We start from the raw sequence: 19,091 nt of genomic DNA, 5'->3' as shown, positions 1-19,091 counted from the left end.
GACACATAACCTAAGGGTAGGTCAGAGAGGTACTGTGAGAAGTACTTGGCCTGACCTTGTTGGCCCAAAGATTGATGGGTAGGAAACTTAATCCTGCAACTATAAGGAACTGAATTCTAAATGAGCTTGGGAATGGATTCTTTCAGTTCAGTAAAGATGGCAGCCCTGCCTACATGACCTAATGAAACCCCGAGCAGAGAATCCAGTCATGCTTTGCTGGACTTCTGACCTATAGAAACTGTGAGATAATAAGTCAAAGTTGTGTTAAGACACTAACTTTGTGGTAGTTGTTACAGGGCAATAGAAAACTAATACAATAACCGACATCATTTACAAATTTATTTAGCTCATTTTACATTTTTACAAACTCCCCCAATATTGTTGTTTTCCTCAATATCCAATTTCCCCTTCTTTCTTATTATATAACTCCTGACATTTAGCTGGACATGGCTGCCTGGAATAAGGACTTATTTTCTAGCCTTCCCACCCCTACCCAATGTGGACACATATGACAAAATTCTAGCCAATGAGATGCAATCAGAATTGTTGGATGTACCTCTCAGAAAGCTTCTTTGAAAGGAAATGGGTGTGTCCTTCCTTCCCCCTTTCTGGGGACTGTAAGGCTGATGTAATGGCTGGAGCTCAAGGAGCCACCTTGGGTCAGAAGGTAAAATGCTAAAGGTGGTAGAACAGTAAGAAAGGAAACTGGGCTGTGATGCTCATAAAACTACCATCCATTCCTGGACTCTTTATTTGCAGATTCTTCTACGTGAGACAGAAATAATCTACCATTTCATTTAAGCCAGTATTATTTTGGGTTTTATTGTTACTGTAATCTGACTATAATTAGTAGGGTAGTATACAGGCTTTCTTTCCCAAGAAATGAAGGATCATGTTTGAGCAGTGAGCAGTTATCCTTTGGATGTTTGACTAATTCATCATCATGTAACACACTGCTGGAATTTCTTCCTTTCTAGTTGTAATATATGACCAGATGGTGCCAATCAATCTCTTTCATTTTTGGTACAGTTCCAGTTTTTTCTGGAATTACTCCGAGCTCTCTTGAGCCACCCATCCCTACTTATGCAGATAAGAAAAATAAATGTGCCTTATGAATAAATATAATATCTGTTATATTTATATTCTTCTACTTATCAAAATTAACTAAAAATATCCTATTATGGTCATAGTTCTTCACTCCGTATATTAATTACATTTTTGTACATTGTATAGTTGCTTTTTTTCTTTTTGAAAATCACAACAGAGTTGTGGATTTTAAAAATTCACCTTGTTCCAATTAACTATATTATTTTCCTTTTGATTATCAAATTGTCACAAATGCCACAAAAGTCAATTTGTGGAAGCCTATTAAAATTTGCTCCTTTGCCTTCATAGATCTACCCTATACATTAAAAAAAAAAAATCTTTGCTTTTTGTCTTTACCAATATGTTTGAGGCCTAGAGTTATTCATGGCATGGAACTATTCTCTGAGGGAGCCTGAATCCCTTTAAAGGTGAATAATATTTGAGGCAAAGATCCAGGTGCTAAGAATGCACATCAGATTTTTCCCTGATGTTGTTTTATGCTACTTTAGCGATAAAGTTTGAAAAAGTAATTTCTTTTGAAAACCACAAATTCACATTGGTATTTCCTATTTAACTCAAGCACTACCAAATCCTTTTTTATTTGACTTTAAAATACAATTTTACATTTATTGTCTCTGCAGCATATCTCCTTATATCCTGTAATCCCTGAACCTAGCTGTAACAGCATTTTCTCTCTTTAGTGATCCTATATGATCTCACTGACCATCATTCTCTAATTACTTTACTGATAGAGTCATCCATGCTGGGCCAATGGGACAGAGAGGCGAGACAAAGTTTATCATACTGGCAGGAGAGTGGTTGAAGGGATGCACCATGGAATCCAAGGTAACAGGAAGTCTGAGAAGGAGGATAAGATGCCATAAATCAGGAGAAAGAAGAGAGGTTGTGGGATGTGTGAAATAGGTACAGTGAAGGTCAATGAGAGAGCTGGGAGGAAGGAGGTGGTGGTCAGAGCCTGAAGTGATCGAACTTCAGACTATAAAGGTGGAGCAGTTCTAGGAGGCAGCCACAGTCACTGATGTGTTCCATGCCTGCAGACCTACCGTGGCCTGCGTGTGACCTACCTCTATCTCCAGCTGCCAAAAGAAGCTCTGTATACCTGCTCTCAGCCAAAGCAAACATACACACCCCATGTCTTGGGTGGAGAGGTGAGGGCCAGAGTCCATTTGGGATCTGCCGCAAATAGATGCCTGGGTTCACCGTCTGCTGGCTGCCCCCTGTACACGAAAAGTGTGCACTGTGTTCAGCCTGGGTGCATGCCCCCTTCCTGTTGCCGTCACGGGCTCTCGGCTGCCCTGCCGCCCTCCCTACACTTCTGCTAGTGGCTGAACCTCCCTCCTGCCCTGGCCCACACAGTGCTGGCTCAGCTTCTGACTGCGATGGCTGAGATCTGTGATGCTGGCACTCCTCACAGGAAGGAGCCTGCTGGGTATGCTGAGGCTGGTCCATCTGGTCCCATGGAGGGGCCTGTCAGGCTCACCTGAACCACCTGTTCCCAAATAGCACCAAGCAGGAAGCAGGGGTGGGGGGGTGGGGGACAGAAAGAGCAGAGTCTGCAAAGTAGCACAGGTCTCCCTAGCTGCCAAACCCTGCCCTGATCCGAGGACTGCAGGCAGGAGATGCAGTGGGAGGCTGGGGGGGGCAATTGTGGGGGTGGAGTAAGAAGGGCAGGTCCTGAGACACCAGAGCTCTACTCTTCACCTTGGATGTCTGGCACAAGGTCCCATGCAAGCAAGTGGAATAAAAATGCAGCCAGAGGGCATCTCTCTCCTGCCTTAAAGACAATACTTCTGGGGCAGAGGGCAGAGGGCAAAGGTCAGGGGCTAGGTTTCCATCCTTGAAAGGCTTGAGTCCTCAGAGTGGGAAAATGAGGAAGCCAGAGAAGCTTGAATATTTCCAACCACCCAGCAGGTTCCCTCGACGCAGGCGCAGAGATACCCGGTCTCCAGGGTCCAGGGGCAGTAGCACAGAGCTGGTGGCCGCCTCCCGGGTCACATCTGGATCGTTGGCAAAGGCCGAGACGACAGGCCATGTGTTCAGCATCAGGCTCACCTGGGGAGGGGAATCCAGTTAGCACCTCTCCCTGGCCCTTGTCCCAGGAACCCCACTTCCCTCCTTTTCTCCAGCCCCAGAGAGACACTCTGGAAGCTGGGGCTCAGTGCGCCCTCCTGGATGACTGAGAGGTGGCCAGCATTGCACTCTGTGCCTCCTTCCCAATCTCTGCTAAGCAGGCCCTCCCCCACCCTTGCTCCTGGCCCCCCAGGATGTAGCTTAATGGAGGTCTGCCTGTGGGTCCCCTGCGCTCCCCTCCTCCCTCCCCCTCCTGAGCCAGGGATGGGACAGGGCCTAGGGTTCAGGTCACCTGGACAGTCTGGCGGTTGTACACCTTCACCACATGGAACCGGAAGCTGTAGACGCCCCGCACAGGGGCCACGAAGGAGCCAGAGGTGCGGTCAAAGCCACCTCCCTCGTTCACTAGGACCTGTGGGAAGCAGACCCTGCTGAGTGGGGCTCGGGGATGCTTGGGGCTCCGAGAAGCCACGGCATTGGGGGAAGGGGCAGTGAGTAAGGATAGGAAGGGGTGGCAAGTAGACTAAACAGGAAGAATGGACAGATTTAAAAGAAATGATGAGAAAGGGAAGGAAGGTATGGTGGGAGTGAAGGGAAAGGAGACGGGCAGCGGGACCCACAGCAGGGCCATTTCCTTAGCAGCAGAGTGGGTTTGGACAGTGACTCCAGGTCTTTGCAGGGTAGGGGGATTACCTGGTCGAAGTAGATGGCTCCACTGGTGCCATTGCCGATCTCCCCTGCTGGCTCGTGGTGGTGGCTGCGGACTGCAGCAAATGCCACTCTTCCAGGGGGCGCCTCTCCCAGGGCTGCTCCCCCTGGCCCTCCTGCGGCAGCTCTGCCAGGCTCACAGACCACCAGGCACTCGCCTTCCAGGAGGACTGGCTCTGTCCCCTCCTGGGCCCACCCGGCCCTCAGGGCCAGAAGTGTGAGGGCCAAAGGCAACCCCAGGCTGAGTGAGGGACCTGGCGGCCAGTGTCGCTTTGTTCCCAGCATGGCTGAGTGGCTCTGTGACCCACAAACCTTCTCTTTCTGCTCCTTGGTTCTTCCCGCCTCTCCCCCAGGCTCTCACCACCCCTCAACCTGCTTCTCAGCTCTCTCTCTGGGACTCCTTCCTGGTCACCTGGTCTTGGCGTCTCTCTCTCCATCCCACTCCAGGCCCCACGACTCTGTCCTGCCTCTCACTCCTGCTGTCACTGCAGTTCCCTCCTCCTTGGCAGGGCACAAAATGACAGCAGCTGGGCTTTGGGAGGGAGAGGAGAAGTGAGACAGCCAGACAGGAGGGCTACAACCAGAACCCCAGGGCAGCCCCTCTGGAGAGCACTGAAGGCTGGAACTGGGACCACTGGGTGTCTGTGTGAGATTGTGAGTGCACGTATGTGTATGTGAGTGTGTGCAGATGTGTGACAGCCCCTTCCTCTTCACTCCTCCCCTCTTCAAAAATCCTTCACAAGTCAGCAGCCCTCTTAGCAGAATCTTTTCCACTGTTGGAAGAAAGGGAATGTTCTTGTATTTTCCCCACAATTGTTTTAGTGGAAAGTGCTTGGGTCAAGGGTGTCACTATCCTGTGATCCTGGGCCAGTCTTTTTCTTTTCTTGGTCTTCTATATCATCATTCGAAGGGACTGGATTAGTCCCTTTAAGGCCCTCTTCACCTCCATCTCTCCCTGAACTGGTTCCTCATTCCAGAGAAACAACTGAAAACTCTGAAGAGCGAGGAGACCTGACCCGGCAGCCTCCGAGCCAGAGCGGGCGAGTGGGCGGGGCGGGGCGGGCCGGCCGAGGGCGGGACCGGGGGCGGGGCCCCGATTGGGGCCAGGGCCGGGGCCGCGGCCTGGGCTCGGGCCGGGGGCGGGGAGCAGCTGGCGGCTGGCGGGGGCGGGGGCGCGCTTCGGGGCTCGGTGCTGGCCCAGCCCCGGGAGGGGCCCAGCTGACTCCGCCCCCGGCCAGGAAGTGACTCAAAAAATTGTTTGTGATGTGGGGAAGAGAGGTCCCCGTTGGGTGAGGAATCGGAAAGGCCCGCCCCGACTCGGGCCCCCCGCCCTTCTTCCCTGGGCCGGGGGCGCGGGCGAAGCTGGGGCCGGCGGGCACCGAGCGGCGCCGGCGGGACCGAGGCCGCAGCGGGCGGCGAGGCGGGTAGGCGCGCTCTCCCCCGCGCCCGGGCTGCGGGAGCCAGAGGGCGCAGTGCCGAGCGCAGGCGGGGGGCGGCAGCCGCCAGCGGCTGTAGGCGGGGCCCGGCTCGGCCCCTCGGCCCAGCGTGGGGCGCGTGGCGCGACCGAGGGGGGCAGCAGGGGGAGGGGGAGGGGTGGGAGTGGCCAGAACCTTGGAAATGGCCGACGAGGGACCCCAGAGGAGAACCCAGTTCAAGCCCTGGTGAGGATTCATCTCTAAGAGGCCGTCTTGGACCCGGAGGTTGCAGAGACCCGGAGGAGAGGGACTCTTTCGTCACCTGTCCACTCCTTCTGGCCTCCAGACCCAGCTGGATCCTCCTCCCCGTTCCTGCTCAGGGCTGTGGTCGTCATTTTCCAAAGGCCATACGGCCATCCCAGATAGACAGCCTTGTTTATCCGTGACTTCGTCTCCGGGGAGAAGGCCCCCGTGTCCAGATAATCTGACATTCCCTCCCTATTCCAACTGGACTGAAGTTCTGGTTACCTCCTGGGTTGTTTACAGGTTTCATAACTAGGTGCGACCTGTTGATAGCTGGTTAGGTTAGGAGACCAAGATTTGGGCTGAGGGGACATCAAGGCTCTGAGCTGCTTTCCCTCTTCCCAGGGTCGGGCGGCCAAGCAGCCATGCCTACCTGGGGGGCCGGCTCCCCGTCCCCTGACCGCTTTGCGGTGTCTGCGGAGGCCGAGGACAAGGTGCGGGAGCAGCTGCCCCGCGTGGAGCGCATCTTCAGGGTGGGGATGAGCGTCCTTCCGAAGGACTGTCCTGAGAACCCTCACATCTGGCTGCAGCTGGAGGGCCCCAAAGAGAACGCCAGCAGAGCCAAGGTGAATGCCTCTCCTTGACCCGTCCGGGGAAACGATGACCCTCCCCCGAGGAGGCAGGAGAGAGGAGGGGCTGGGGAAGATCTTCACTTCTTGCTTGTCTCACTGGCTCTGAGCTTTGACGAACTTGCACCTTCTCTGTACAGAGTTTTGGTTTCATTTCCGCTGTAATGACCCAGGTTCTGCCAGGGTTTGGAAATAAGTGATTCAGGTTGAATCAGTTTGTACTCTTAGGGAGAACAGAGATAATCTGGTTGGGCAAGCAGGCCCCACCAAGGAATTCACTGAGTGGTGGAAGCCCACACTGCTTCCTCTGGAGTTAGTCAGGGCTTCCAGTAAGGCACCGCCACTGAATACTATCCTTATAGTCCTAGTTTCAGTTTCCTTATCTTTAAAGTATGAATAATAACAGTATCCACCTCACTGAACTTACTGTGAGTGAGATAAAGCACGTAAGGCGTAACGCATGAGCTCTGTAAAAGTTAGTGTTGATGATCGTTATGATGGAGATATGCAGCATACATACACATAAATGTTTAGAAGAGACAGCCTTTTAACCAATTACTTAACAACAATATCTTAAGTTGAGTCGAGTTCTAAATGGAAATTCAGCCACAGGTTGTCAACTGAAAAGGGAAAGGAGTGAGTTTCTCCAACCTCTTTTAATCCCCACCTTTTTCAGGATCTATAGGGCTCTATTTCTCTGCCCAGGCATCCTGGAGCTCAGGAGACAGCAGTGGGCCTGAAGGGGCTATCGGACCACTTAAGACTCCAGCAATCTCCTTTTTCTTCCTACCTCCCTACCCTCCCTTTTCCCCCAGGAGTACCTGAAGGGTCTCTGTAGCCCAGAGCTACAGAATGAAATCCACTACCCACCCAAACTGCACTGCATCTTTCTGGGAGCCCAGGGCTTCTTCCTTGATTGCCTGACTTGGAGCACATCTGCCCACTTGGTGCCTGGAGTGCCCGGCTCGCTGATGGTCAGTGGCCTGACTGAGGCCTTCGTCATGGTCCAGAGTCGAGTGGAGGAGCTGGTGGAGCGGCTGAGCTGGGACTTTCGTCTGGGGCCATCCCCTGGAGCCTCTCAGTGTGCTGGAGTGCTGAGGGAGTTCTCTGCCCTGCTGCAGGCCCGGGGGGATGCCCACACAGAGGCCCTGCTGCAGCTGCCCCAGGCCGTCCAGGAGGAGCTGCTGAGCCTGGTGCAGGAGGCATCCCGGGGGCAGGGGCCCCAAGCATTCCCGTCCTGGGGTTGGGGGGGCCCAGGTCCGTTGGGCGCTCAGCAGCAGGGAGTCAGGACTCCCCTGGGTGACGGTGGAGTGTCTTTGGACACAGGACCTACAGGGTGGCAAGAGTCAAGGGGAGAGAGACATGCCGTGGAGAAGGAGGGAACAAAGCAGGGTGGTGCCAGGGAGATGGATTTGGGGTGGAAGGAGTGGCCCGGGGAAGAGGCCTGGGAGAGACAAGTGGCCTTCAGGCCACAGTCGGGAGGAGGAGAGGCCTCGGGAGGAGGAGAGGCCGGGCAGGCAGGGCCTCCGAAAGGGAAGGCCCTGGGGAAGGAGGGAGTGCCCCAGGAAAGAGGAAGGCTCGGGGTCCAGGGCCAGCCCCCTAGTACCCAGGGCCCCTATCAGAGGGCATCTCAGCTCCGGGGAGCCTCCCTCCTCCAGCGGCTCCATAATGGGGAAGCCTCACCTCCAAGAGTGCCCAGCCCCCCACCTGCTCCTGAACCCCCGTGGCACTGTGGAGACCGAGGGGACAGGGGAGACCGAGCAGACAAGCAGCTGGTTGTGGCTCGAGGCCGAGGGTCTCCATGGAAACGAGGCACCCGGGGGGGCAACTTGGTGACTGGCACACAGCGTTTCCAGGAGGCTCTCCAAGACCCTTTCACCCTGTGCCTTGCTAACGTGCCAGGCAAGCCAGACCTCCGCCATATCGTCATCGATGGCAGCAACGTGGCCATGGTGTGAGTATCTGGTGGGGCTGAGGGTCCCAGGGAGGGGATGAGGTAGAGATGGGCAGTTGTGTTCACCTTGGGGACATGTGCCAAGCAGAGGGCAGTCCAGCCAGGCTGCCAGGTCTCCACTCCAGGGCCCTTGAGTGCTGACCCCTTCCCACTGCAGGCACGGCCTCCAGCACTACTTCTCCAGCCGGGGCATCGCCATTGCCGTGCAGTACTTCTGGGACCGAGGCCACCGCGACATAACTGTTTTTGTGCCTCAGTGGCGTTTCAGTAAGGACTCCAAGGTCAGAGGTGAGTTGGGCCTGGTCTCTTGTGTCTGGGGATGGACCCCGTGTTCACCTCAGGGATAACCCCATTGTGCTCCTCTGTTTCTCCAGAGGGTCACTTCCTGCACAAGCTGTATTCCCTCAGCCTGCTCTCCCTCACACCCTCCCGGGTCTTAGATGGCAAGAGGATCTCCTCCTATGACGACAGGTACTTGCTTCTCTCTTGTCCACAGACTTGACATTCAGGGAGCCTGGTGGGAGACTGAGGGGGAGACAGAAGCTCTGGCCCCTTCACACTAAGACTTGAGTCGTGGAAAAAGGGCCACTTCTCCATGTGCCCCTATGATTGGGGAGGTAAACCGGCCCTGCAGACAGGATGAGATGGATGGTGAACAACTCTGTTTCATCCTTCACTTTTTCACTGATCAAACTAAAGGATGCTTCGTGTTTATATTAATAGTGCCTTACCATCTAGAAAACACTGGTTTAATGGAAGCATGGGAAAGCTGGTGATATGAATAGCTAGCTGACAAATGCCTCTTACAACCTAGATGTCCAAACACATAGAGAAATTCTCCAACCTTCTGGGAAAACCAGAGTAAATGATCCAAATAATGATACAAAGAATGGATTCCATGCATAATACAGCTGTACAAAACATGGTATTTAAAAAAAAGATAAGTGAAAGATCAATGGTCTTAGAATTTGAAGGCCTGAATTTGAGCCTCAAGTCGCATAGTCATTGTGGGTTCTCTTAGTGGATTAACCTCTTTGTCTCAAGTTCCTCTTCCATTCATTGTCCTCCTTGTGAATATCAAAAGAAGCTAAGGTATGTGCTTTCCTCACTCAAGGTGCTCTGCTGGAGGACAGTGATATTCTTTAGTTTTTCACAGACTCAGTCAAGTGTGGCAGCGCGTCTTATCTCCATTGTACAGAAATGGAGACAGAGGGTCGGAGTAGTTAATTCTCTTGGCAAAGGCTATGACGTGGCAAAGGAAGAACGAGAACGTAAAGCTGCTAGATGGTTTAATTGAGGAACACAAGACACATTTCCTCCCTGGTGCACACACTGTGGGAGACAGGTGGATCTCACTTATTATTTTTTAATAGGCTTTTCTCCCTGCCTTTGGCTGCATTGGATCTTTGTTGTGTCATGTGGGGTCTTAGTTCCCCCAACCAGGGACTGAAGCCTCATTCCCTGCATTGGCTGGTGTATTCTTAACCACTGGACCACCAGGGAAGTCCCATGGGTGGATTTTAAAAGCTAATTAACCAATTTGAAAAAATTACAGTGATAAGTTCTTTATTCTCTAGGATTCTCAGTTTTAAATTAAAAAAGAGTTCCCAAGCTGTACTGATTATATATTTTGTTTTTTCAAATATTTAGCTTTTACTCCCTAACAGGTAAATGGTATTCTACAAAACAGACAATTCATGTTCTCCCAATGCAGTTCTGTTTTATGCCTAGATTTCACACGTTATCTGGAATACAGAACCTTCTTTACATGCCAGTATTGACACAGAATTAAAACTGAAGGTTGTCACTTGTAATACATTTTGAAGGCACGTGTCTACAGTTGTGTAGGTCCTGATAGGCAGAGCCACAATATAAATTTTGTATTTTGCCTAGTTACAGTGGCATGTAGCACAAACCTATTGAATACTGTGGAACAACATATGATCTAATGAGATGATAGTACAATTATCCTTAATTTGAAAATACCTTTTGTTATATGATACCATATATATTTATAATGTCACCTGTTTGTTTCCCAGACAGAAGCTCAGAGCCAGACATCTGTCATTCTGAATCCTGATTAATGGTCCCCTCTATACCACACTAGGGCTTCCCTGGTGGCTCAGACAGTAAAGAATCGCCTGAAATGTAGGGGTCAAGAGTTCCATTCCTGGGTCAGGAAGATCCCCTGGAGAAGAGAATGGCTACCCACTCTAGTATTCGTGATGGGAGAATCCCATTGACAGGGAGTGTGGCGGGCTACAGTCCATGGGGTCACAAAGAGCTGGACACGACTGAACGACCAAGGCTATACCACACTGGTTTCAGATACTGACTGCCTGTGTGGTACTAGGTGTCTGGCCTGCCAAAGGAGGCAGGAATCAGGGAAGACTGGATTCATGACTTCAAAAAGCCCAAAGAAACTGTAAATCAAACAGTATAGAACCAAGAGGAAAGGGATCTCCCTTCTGGCTGGGGTCTTGTGGGAAGGGAAGGATTTGAGAGTTTTTGTTGATTGACAAGGATATCGGATGCACTGGATCTCTTGGTTTCTAAACCTGTTAAGGACTTATCTCATGAGTTCTACCCCAGTCCTGTGGAATCAGAATTATTAAAATGGGGCCCAGGCATGTTTTTTTGACGTTCCCCTTATGATTCCTCTCATCAGTGAGGTCTGGTTTCCTTCCAGATGGAGGAAATAAAGGGAACAGTTTGAGAAACATGAAAGTCGGAGAGCGCAGGGCATGTTCGAAGAACAGGGTGAAATCTGATCATTAGTTTTTGGCAGGAGCTATGAGTGCATTAGGGAGGATGGGGAGAGATAAGGCAGTAAGAGTGGCTTGGAGCTGGTTGCTAGGCCGTAGCTGCCAAGCCTGGGATGTAGAAACATTTGGTAGATAAAGGGCAAGTTTGGAAGACTTTTGTGTAGGGGAAGAGCATGTTCTCTCAGGGGAGGAGAGGCTGGAGGGTGGTAAATGGCTGGGGGCAGGAGACCCCCTTATCGGGAGGCTATGCAGTGGTACCTCAGTTGCATTGTCCAAGTAGTGCAGGTACTGGCAGGACTGGAAATGAAGGAAGCGGAGTGGAAGGCCTCAGGGGAGGCGCATGAGGGATCTGTGACTGATTCAAGGGGCAGCAGGGAAGAAGCCAGAGCCAGAGCCAGGTCTTTCTGTCTCATACAGACAAGACACAAAGTGTTGTGGAGGGTTGTGGTGACTGGACGGGTTGCTCTTGGGAGGCCATGAAAGGGTTCATCTTTGTTTCCTTTCTAACCCATGGCGCCTATATCCAGTCAGTCATCTGGTGGCTGGTTCAAGGTGAGGGGCCAGATCTCCATCACTAGAAGTGCGTCACAGGAGTCGATAACGCACTCCGGGGTTGGGACCTTGGAGAATCCCAATATGGCTGCTGTGGTTTTCGAGACAGGTTCATGGTGAAACTGGCTGAAGAGACTGACGGGATCATTGTCTCCAACGACCAGTTCCGGGACCTGGCAGAGGAGTCTGAGAAGTGGATGGCAATCATCAGAGAGCGGTGAGGGAACCCTCCCCTGAGAACAGGGCACAGACTCAGACCTTTCTCTTAAGCCAGCTGTGCCCTGCCACCGGGTGAGGACTCTGGGAAGGGGCTGACACTGCTTTGAAGGATGGTAGCCAACAGCTTCTGATGGTGTTGGTCTTAGCTGTCCGGGTAGCGGGCAAGGGCTCCTCTGTGATGACACATTCTCTGTGCCCATCCAGCCTGCTGCCTTTCACCTTTGTGGGAAACCTCTTCATGGTGCCGGATGACCCCCTGGGGCGAAACGGCCCCACCCTGGATGAGTTCCTGAAGAAACCAGTCAGGTAAGGCCCTGCAAGCTCCTAGGCAGCCCTGTTCTTGCTCTGCAGGGGCCTAGCAGGCCTGGAGAGTCGGTGGAAAATGACTCAGTCCAGGCCAGCTATATTCTATAGTAGTTCAGGTTGCCTGGGCTTTGGCCCAAGGAATCCTGACGCAGACCCTTCTGGCTGGGAAGGAAGCTCCTGCTTCCTGTTTTCCCTCATCAGTGTGTTGTATTTGGTAAATGGTTGCTTTTACTCATAGCTGGTTGCATTCAGTACGCCCTCTGCTGGACAGAAAGTAATTATTAGACTAAAGCTGGATTCACCATCCGGTTCCAAAGGAACCATCCATTTTCCCTTCAGAAGTGAGTTGATACTGCCACTCGGTGGTCAGTTTCTAGAACTTCAGGCTCACTCTAGGATGCTTATCAGCTTTCTGCTCTCTGCTTCTTCCCAGGGCCCCGGGGTCTTCTAAGCCTCAGCAGTCCGCCAGGGGCGTCACAGAACACAGTAATCAGCAGCAGGGGAGAAAAGAAGAGGAAAAAGGCAATGGCGGCATTCGGAAGACGCGGGAGACAGAGCGGCTCCGGCGCCAACTGCTGGAGGTGTTTTGGGGCCAGGATCACAAGGTGGACTTCATCCTGCAGCGTGAGCCGTACTGCCGGGACATCAACCAGCTCTCTGAGGCCCTGCTTAGTCTCAACTTCTGAGCCTCACCTGGCTGAGTGGCTGCCCCCATGCTCAGCTCGTCTCACCCAGTTCAGCTCATCCTGTGAGGGTCCCTCTGCTGCTCACACCCTGCCCCAGTCTCCCCCTGAGTTGGTGCTTTGTGTCAGGGAAGTTCTGAGGAAGAGCATTCGTATGTGAGGAATGCTCTGGTGTGGAGCACTTTGGGGACAGGTCCATGACGTGACCTGATCTCATCTTGAGTCAGGACCTCGACCAGCTCTCAGGAGGTTCTTCTCAGCCTTAACTTCTCAACCTTGCCTTTCGCAGGGTTTCTGTAGGGAGTGGGGGCTGCTGCAAGGGGTGGGTTCCGGAGACTGGGACTGCTGGCCCCTCCTCCACGCCGAGCTGGGGGTAGAGGCTAGGGTAGGTGGGAGGGGAACGGAGAACAGGTGGCCGGGAAGCTAAGCCTTTCCTCCTCGTGGCTGCTGCTCTGAAGGCCAGAGGACAGGGACGCTTCCCAGGCCTGGCTGGGCTCCTGGGCGCACCAAAGGGAATGCTGGCCCCTGGAAAGGCTAGTGTTCCGGGGTCTGGGTCACAGTGGGGCAGCAGCGAGCTGGTGGAGAAGGCAGAGGGAGACTTGGCTTCTGGTCTCAGCTGTGCCTGCCTGTCACCTTGACTGATCTTGGTCTTTACTTTTGCCTACAAGTCGGGGGTAAAAATGCCTGTTGGGAGGAGAGATGAGAACGTGGAGGAAAAACCCTTTGGACGAAAGGTACTTGGACCAAGTCTCAGGTGTGTCTGTCTGTGGTTGCACAGGCTTCTTAACCAGAACCTCACTTTCAGAGAGCTGAGGGTCCTCTGTCCCCAGGGCCTGTGCCCTGGATTTTAACACTGCATCCTCAGTATAATGTGCCCTGTAATGGCTGCGTCCCTTTTGGGCAACCCTCCCCCCCCCAATCCACATTTACAGAACAGGTAATTAGGGTGACTGCATTACCAGTAAACTCTCAGGGTTTGTTCCTCTCAACGGCAGCTCTCCTGTTGCATCCAGGTGTTTGTTTACAGATGAACGAATGTGTCGGCTAGTCCCAGTCTCTGGTTAACGTACTTGCTCGAGCGCTGAGCAGTCACCAAACTGATGAAGCCATGTTCTGTGAGGACAACGATCATGTGACCTGACCCCAGCATTTTCTCTACAGAACAGCTATGTCGCATAAAGTGAATCCCACTTCTGCTCTGTGTGTGCGTGTATGCGGATGGGAAGGGTTTATAGAGCTTGTACCTAGAGGAACTAATCTGGAAAACAAAAAATGGAAGAATCAGAGTCGGACCAACTGCTGTCACCTCAGGACTTTCTCTGTCCACCTTGGTTCCTACATGTCATTGTATCTGAAGTCCTCCCGTGCCAGGGAATCGACGAGCTCCGAGGCAGTACGTTCATCTATAGACAGTACTAGTCAGCCCTTCCTTTAGTGCAGTCCTAAATATGCTTCTGTTACTTCTACCTTTGAGGCCAGTCATTCCCTCAGGAACAGTACAGAGCCAGGCAACTTCCTAGAGTCCAAGACCAGGTAAAGAAGTAGGACAGGTGCCTCTGGGTTCAGTGCTGTCTGAGCCCTGCAGCAAGTCCCTAGACGAGGCCCTCTGTTTAGGCTCTGACTTTTGCTGCCTGAGTGATAAAGGGAGTTGAAATCACCTGAGATCCTCATACCAGCAGCTAGCATGTGGAGGCTGATGATGGAGGAGGTCCTTGAGTCCCAGTGTTGCCACCCCTGCCCATGGCTGAGGTACACCACACTGAGCAGGGCTGGGGGCAGTCGTACTGGGGAGAGACTAGTTGGGGCTGTGACAATGATTCAAAGATAACCCACAGTCCCCTCAGAAGAAAAGAAATTGGTTAACATGGTCTGAATTGGGAGCTGGGGGAATTACTTCTAGTCAAACTATGGCAGAAATCAGGGTTGATAGAGGGAGATGGTCTTCAATGAATACTTGGGACGTTTTTCCCCCAAAATGTTCAAGTTTGTAGTTTTTGACAGGTTCCTTGTACTTTTCACTTTCAGTGCTGGTGGATGTGCAGTGGGCTTGAGGTAACATCTGCCCTTTTGTGCTAGGGACTCTGGTTGACTGAAGTGGCCTGAGATGAGAGGCAGGTCCTTGGCTACCGACAGTCCTAAGCTTTGCACAGCTTTGTCCTGCTGCAGCTTGATGAACGGGCCAGAGTGTGATTGTTTATCAGTTCACTGCTGTCCAGTGACAGACCAGAGGCTGTCCTAGACTCTGGCCTGTTTCTTCCTCTGCTGGTACCCTAACAGCATTGTGTGAACAAGTAAGTCTGCAGGGTGACCACACAGCCCACCGGAAATGGATCACCGTTCTTCTTGTCTTCTCGCCTCTGCCTTTGTTATAACCTTGTGCCTCAAATTTGTTGCCAGCTCTTTTGGCAGTCAAGGGACCAAGAAGGGAGATGTTGCCTGTTACCATTTTCAAAACTCCACGTAAAGGAAAGGGTCATCTCGGATGACATTCTTTGAAATAAATTTCAGGAGAATCTAGAACAAAGAGATGAGCTGAAGCCAGTCAATTAATTTGTCTTTATTGCCTAAACTGCAAAACATTCTCTGAATACCAAGAAGGAGAAATGGGGCAGGAACAGGACATGCAAGGAGACCAAACTGAGATATATATCTATGAGTTGAAGAAGTTAAGGTCCCAACTTGATGTGACTGTAACCCTGAAATAGCGGAAACCTCTCAGTTAAATTAGATGGAGCAGTGGGACAGTGAGCAAGAAAGGGGGCTTAAGAACCGGATGGTTTTCAGTCACTAGAGGAGAACCCGAGCTTATGCAGTCTCTCACCAGCAAGCCCCTGCTGAGGAACAGGCCTCAGGCCCTGCCTTGAGCCTCCCTGTTTAGGCTATGACTTCCTTCAAGGCAGCCCCCAGCTCTGGGAAAGAATACTGGTAGCCAGCAGCCAGTGTCCGCCGTGGGACCACCTTCTGGCCCTCCAGCAGCATGACGGCACGTTCTCGTCCAAAGACAGCTTGTACCACAGCACTGGGGAGAGGGATGAAGGCTGGGCGGCCCAGGGCTGTGCCCAAGGCCCGGGCAAACTCAGCATTGGTAGTGGAGGAGGCGGGAGCCACTCCGTTCAGGATCCCCTGGACATGGCTTGTTTCAAGGGCATGGGCCAGGATTCCTGCCAGGTCTCTGATGTGAATCCAGGGGAAGAACTGGTGGCCTGAGCCAATGGGGCCCCCCAGGCCCAGGCGGAAAGGCAACAGCATATGACCAATGGCACCGCCTCCACGACCCAGCACAACCCCTAGAGCAGGCAAGAAGGATGGTACAGGGAGGTCCCTCAACCTCCAGGCACCCCCACTGTTCCTCTCCACTTTGCCTTCATCACTCTTTACCTATACTGACTCTGCTCTGTGGCAGGTGAGGGCTGTGGCTCTCTTTGAGCTGTCCTGTCCACCCACCTGCAGGTCAGCCAGAAGTGGCATCTCCTGTGAGCTCAGCTTCCCTTAACCCCACCCCCTCGTGGTCCAGAGAAGACATTCCAACCCTGTCTGATACCCAGACCCCTTGTTCTCACCGGAGCGCACCACCACTTGGCGTGTAGAATCTCCAGGAAGCCTGGCTGCAGCTTCCCATTTGGTTACAAGGTTGGAGAAAAAGTCGAAATCCCCTCCTGGGCTGTCCTCGTCGTACTCCGCAGTCAGGCTGGGCTGGTAGTAAGCTGCCGGAGGAACAGCACTGGTCTGCCCTGGGTGTCCTTTGTCCCATCTGGCCCTTTGCAGTCAAGGCTTCCCTTACCTCGCCCTCCTTGGCACCTTGGGAGTCTCTCCATGGGTAGTCAGAGCCGTGGATAGTTTCCCCTACAACTTCTCCATGAGCTGACCCGTTCCTGCCTTGGAGTCATTCTTATCTTTCATTAGAGGGCTAAGCTGAGACTGCTAGAGTGCAGAAGCTAAGAACAGACTTCGGTGCCAGGCTGTCTGAGTTTTAATCTCAGCTCCAAAATTATTTGTCACTTTAGGCAAATTACATAACCTGTCTGTGCAGAATTTTTACATCTTTAAAATAGGAATAATACCTATCACATAGATTTCTTGTGAAGATTATATGGAATATGGGCAAAGCACTTAGAATAGTGACTAGTGTGTATGTGTAGTGTATATAGTGTATGCGTGCGTGTGTGTGTAGATATATATATCTACCCTGGTGGCTCACTGGTGAAGAATCTGCCTGTAATGCAAGAGACGTGGGTTCAATCCCTGGATCGGGAAGATGCCCTGGAGAAGGAAATGGCCACTCCAGTATTCTTGCCTGGAGAATCCCATGGATAGAGGAACCTGGGAGGCTACAGTCTGTTGGGTTACAAAGAGTGGGACACAACTAAGCAACTAAACGTGTGTGTATGTACGTGTATATATATATATATAAAATTTGGTCCCAAAGGCAAAATACAAAAACTGACAATTCTGTTCCTAAAGCTCTGTGCTGTGAGAAATAAGGGGCCTGGGAGTAGGTGGAGCTTTCTCAGGCACTGGGAGCAGTGCCACTCCTCTCACTTTCTCTGAGGTCCCCATTTCTCAGTGAAAGTACACAAAAGTCAGAAAAAATGTGCGTGGAATGAGGGCCTAGGTAGTTCCTGTGCCTGGAAAAGACCAGCACTCTGGAGCCTGAGCTACCCCTCACTGTACTCCCTCCTTTCCCTGGCTAGTCTAAAGGCTGGTGACGTGGGGGGCATACCTACACCTGTGACTAAGACCCAGGCCTGGGGGGGTTGTGGGGCCTTGGCTATGGCTCTAGCCAGCGTTTGGGTGGTCTCCAGGCGGCTGCTGAGAACTTCTTTTTGAAAGGCTGCATTCCACCTGCAGGAGAAACATGCGTGCATGCATGCTCAGTCATAGGAGTAACACAGAGGGGAATAAAATACCACTAAATATACGCACATACCCTTCCTTCCCTCTTTCCCTGGGGCCCATCTATATCCACGCCTAGTAAAGCCCTCATTGCGGCTTAGAGAAACGGTCCACCTCTCCTGTAGAGGGAAAAGGCACAGGTACTTGGGGGCATCCTGAATGGGGAGTAAGGTCCACCGACTGGGAAGAAGGGTAAGTGAGTGTGGAGGAGAGAGGGTGAGGGAACGAGAAGTTCGGAATATGGGTTGAGTTCTCCATCTGCCAGCCCCAATCTCCACAGCTCACAGGTTCCCATCAGAATCGGCCCTCTGCTCTGAAGAATGTCAGCTTCAGGGCCCGGCTGACCTGCGGAGAGGGTTGAGGATGTTCTCTCCCGCCAGGTTGACTGCAGCATCGCAGCGGGGCAACCCCGACGTCGTGAGATCATCCTGTGGGAGAAAGCACACAGTGGCCTCGAGGCCTCGCTAGGAGCCACCCAACTAAGCCTTCTTTCCATGCCTCCAGAATATGGACATACCCACGTGATCCGATCTGGCCCTGGCTTTCGGGAGATCAACGTCACTTCGTGGCCCCTGGCCTTCAGCAGCTGGGTTAGGGCTGTCCCAATGAAGCCCGTCCCGCCACCTGATCAGAAAATACGAGGTGTTTATCCGCCCGGGGGGGCCTTCCGTCCTCGCATGTAGCCCCCTTCTCTGGTTCCCTCCCATCTGACTTCAGACTTCTCCCCTCCTTCTTGCCCCCTCCCCGCGATGCTTGCAGGGTGAAACACAGGGTTTAGGGAGATTCGGCCCCTAGGGCTTGGAAGCAAAGGCCAAGTAGCCTGTGCATGAGACGGTACCCTCTCTCAGAAACAGTCTCCTAAGCCCTCAATTTCTGGCTGTATCTTCTTTTTATAAACCTGCCCCCTCCCGCGCCCACCCCCTTCCCGCCCTCCCTCACCCACAAGAACCCGCATCGCGACCACGACCTAACGCGCCTGCGCAAGATTTAGAGTGTATCTTCTCTAGGACGCCGCTATAGCCTTTTGCGCATGCGTTTTTCCGGGAGGCGCGCTCCAGCTGTGGGGCGGGCCGGACTGAGGCTGGGAGTGGCCCTGCCTGGCGACCCGGAAGAATTCGTAGAGAAGGTGGTATTTTTCATTACAAGGCGTGGCTGGGACCAGGCAAGGAGGCGGGGCCGGGGAGTAGACTGAGGGGACAAGCCAAAGAGGAGAGGAGGTGAAGGAGGGAAGATTTTAGCGTAGAAAAAACCTTTGACCTAAAGCCCGAAGCTACTCTAACCGCCGAATTCTGGATGTCTATTCGGTTAGACGGATCAGTAGTCCAAGAGAATCTGTCCAGCGGTAGAATGGATTTCTTTCTACCCAGCCTATTATTTTACCTTTTCTTCTGCCTGTTCCAGCTCCTTGCTGTCGGCATTTAAACGTCCTCAAGTTCTCTTCTACTTAAAATAATCCTTCTCCTGCACTGTTCTTCCTCTGCTAATGTCTTTATAATCAAACTTCTTTAAAGAGCGGGGTCCGTTTTCTACTTCTACTTCGCATCCGC

General features: G+C 52.4%; 3 protein-coding genes across 6 annotated transcripts; 1 reads left to right on the top strand and 2 right to left on the bottom strand.

Moving 5' to 3' along the window:
- Window positions 1-322: 322 nt before the first annotated feature.
- On the bottom strand, window positions 323-4,915 carry CBLN3 (cerebellin 3 precursor). Its single transcript, XM_027553185.1, has 3 exons — window positions 3,871-4,915; window positions 3,470-3,589; window positions 323-3,159 (listed from the first exon to the last, which is right to left on the bottom strand). The coding sequence occupies exons 1-3, from the start codon at window positions 4,168-4,170 to the stop codon at window positions 2,962-2,964; spliced, it is 618 nt and encodes a 205-aa protein (XP_027408986.1). The 5' UTR covers window positions 4,171-4,915; the 3' UTR covers window positions 323-2,961.
- A 248-nt stretch (window positions 4,916-5,163) lies between these two features.
- Window positions 5,164-15,175, top strand: KHNYN (KH and NYN domain containing). Of its 2 annotated transcripts, none has more exons than XM_027553180.1 (8): window positions 5,164-5,309; window positions 5,949-6,169; window positions 6,988-8,126; window positions 8,284-8,414; window positions 8,501-8,597; window positions 11,553-11,660; window positions 11,867-11,968; window positions 12,402-13,848. In XM_027553180.1, exons 2-8 carry the CDS (start codon window positions 5,969-5,971, stop codon window positions 12,652-12,654), a joined length of 2,031 nt encoding a protein of 676 aa, XP_027408981.1. In that variant the 5' UTR covers window positions 5,164-5,309; window positions 5,949-5,968; the 3' UTR covers window positions 12,655-13,848. The 2 variants fall into 2 exon arrangements, with proteins under 2 accessions (XP_027408981.1, XP_027408982.1); XM_027553181.1 differs by lacking the exon at window positions 5,164-5,309 and adding an exon at window positions 5,459-5,546 and having other exon boundaries at window positions 12,402-15,175.
- A 9-nt stretch (window positions 15,176-15,184) lies between these two features.
- On the bottom strand, window positions 15,185-18,590 carry SDR39U1 (short chain dehydrogenase/reductase family 39U member 1). Of its 3 annotated transcripts, XM_027553182.1 has the most exons (6): window positions 18,484-18,590; window positions 18,062-18,168; window positions 17,890-17,972; window positions 17,372-17,493; window positions 16,212-16,355; window positions 15,185-15,938 (listed from the first exon to the last, which is right to left on the bottom strand). In XM_027553182.1, the coding sequence occupies exons 1-6, from the start codon at window positions 18,497-18,499 to the stop codon at window positions 15,526-15,528; spliced, it is 885 nt and encodes a 294-aa protein (XP_027408983.1). In that variant the 5' UTR covers window positions 18,500-18,590; the 3' UTR covers window positions 15,185-15,525. The 3 variants fall into 3 exon arrangements, with proteins under 3 accessions (XP_027408983.1, XP_027408985.1, XP_027408984.1); XM_027553184.1 differs by lacking the exons at window positions 17,372-17,493; window positions 18,062-18,168; window positions 18,484-18,590 and having other exon boundaries at window positions 17,890-17,971; XM_027553183.1 differs by lacking the exons at window positions 17,372-17,493; window positions 17,890-17,972; window positions 18,062-18,168; window positions 18,484-18,590 and adding an exon at window positions 16,433-17,365.
- Window positions 18,591-19,091: the final 501 nt, after the last annotated feature.

Source organism: Bos indicus x Bos taurus, chromosome 10 (assembly GCF_003369695.1).
Source record: "Bos indicus x Bos taurus breed Angus x Brahman F1 hybrid chromosome 10, Bos_hybrid_MaternalHap_v2.0, whole genome shotgun sequence".
Taxonomy (NCBI): Eukaryota; Metazoa; Chordata; class Mammalia; order Artiodactyla; family Bovidae; genus Bos; species Bos indicus x Bos taurus.
The sequence above is the reverse complement of the archived record's forward strand: the minus strand, read 5'-3'. Positions and strand labels throughout refer to the sequence as shown.

Bases quoted from the DNA above. Each gene is read 5' to 3' on its own strand.
- CBLN3 (XM_027553185.1), bottom strand. From the start codon at position 4,170: ATGCTGGGAACAAAGCGACACTGGCCGCCAGGTCCCTCACTCAGCCTG. The intron at 3,590-3,870 runs GTAATCCCCCTA...TGCTTCCCACAG, and splicing joins GAGCCATCTACTTCGACCAG to GTCCTAGTGAACGAGGGAGG. The intron at 3,160-3,469 runs GTGACCTGAACC...TCCCCTCCCCAG, and splicing joins ACAACCGCCAGACTGTCCAG to GTGAGCCTGATGCTGAACAC.
- KHNYN (XM_027553181.1), top strand. From the start codon at position 5,969: ATGCCTACCTGGGGGGCCGGCTCCCCGTCCCCTGACCGCTTTGCGGTG. The intron at 11,661-11,866 runs GTGAGGGAACCC...GTGCCCATCCAG, and splicing joins ATGGCAATCATCAGAGAGCG to CCTGCTGCCTTTCACCTTTG. The intron at 11,969-12,401 runs GTAAGGCCCTGC...GCTTCTTCCCAG, and splicing joins TTCCTGAAGAAACCAGTCAG to GGCCCCGGGGTCTTCTAAGC.
- SDR39U1 (XM_027553182.1), bottom strand. The intron at 17,973-18,061 runs GTATGTCCATAT...TTTCTCCCACAG, and splicing joins GGCCAGATCGGATCACGTGG to GATGATCTCACGACGTCGGG. The intron at 16,356-17,371 runs GTATGCCCCCCA...TTCCTCCGGCAG, and splicing joins GGTCTTAGTCACAGGTGTAG to CTTACTACCAGCCCAGCCTG.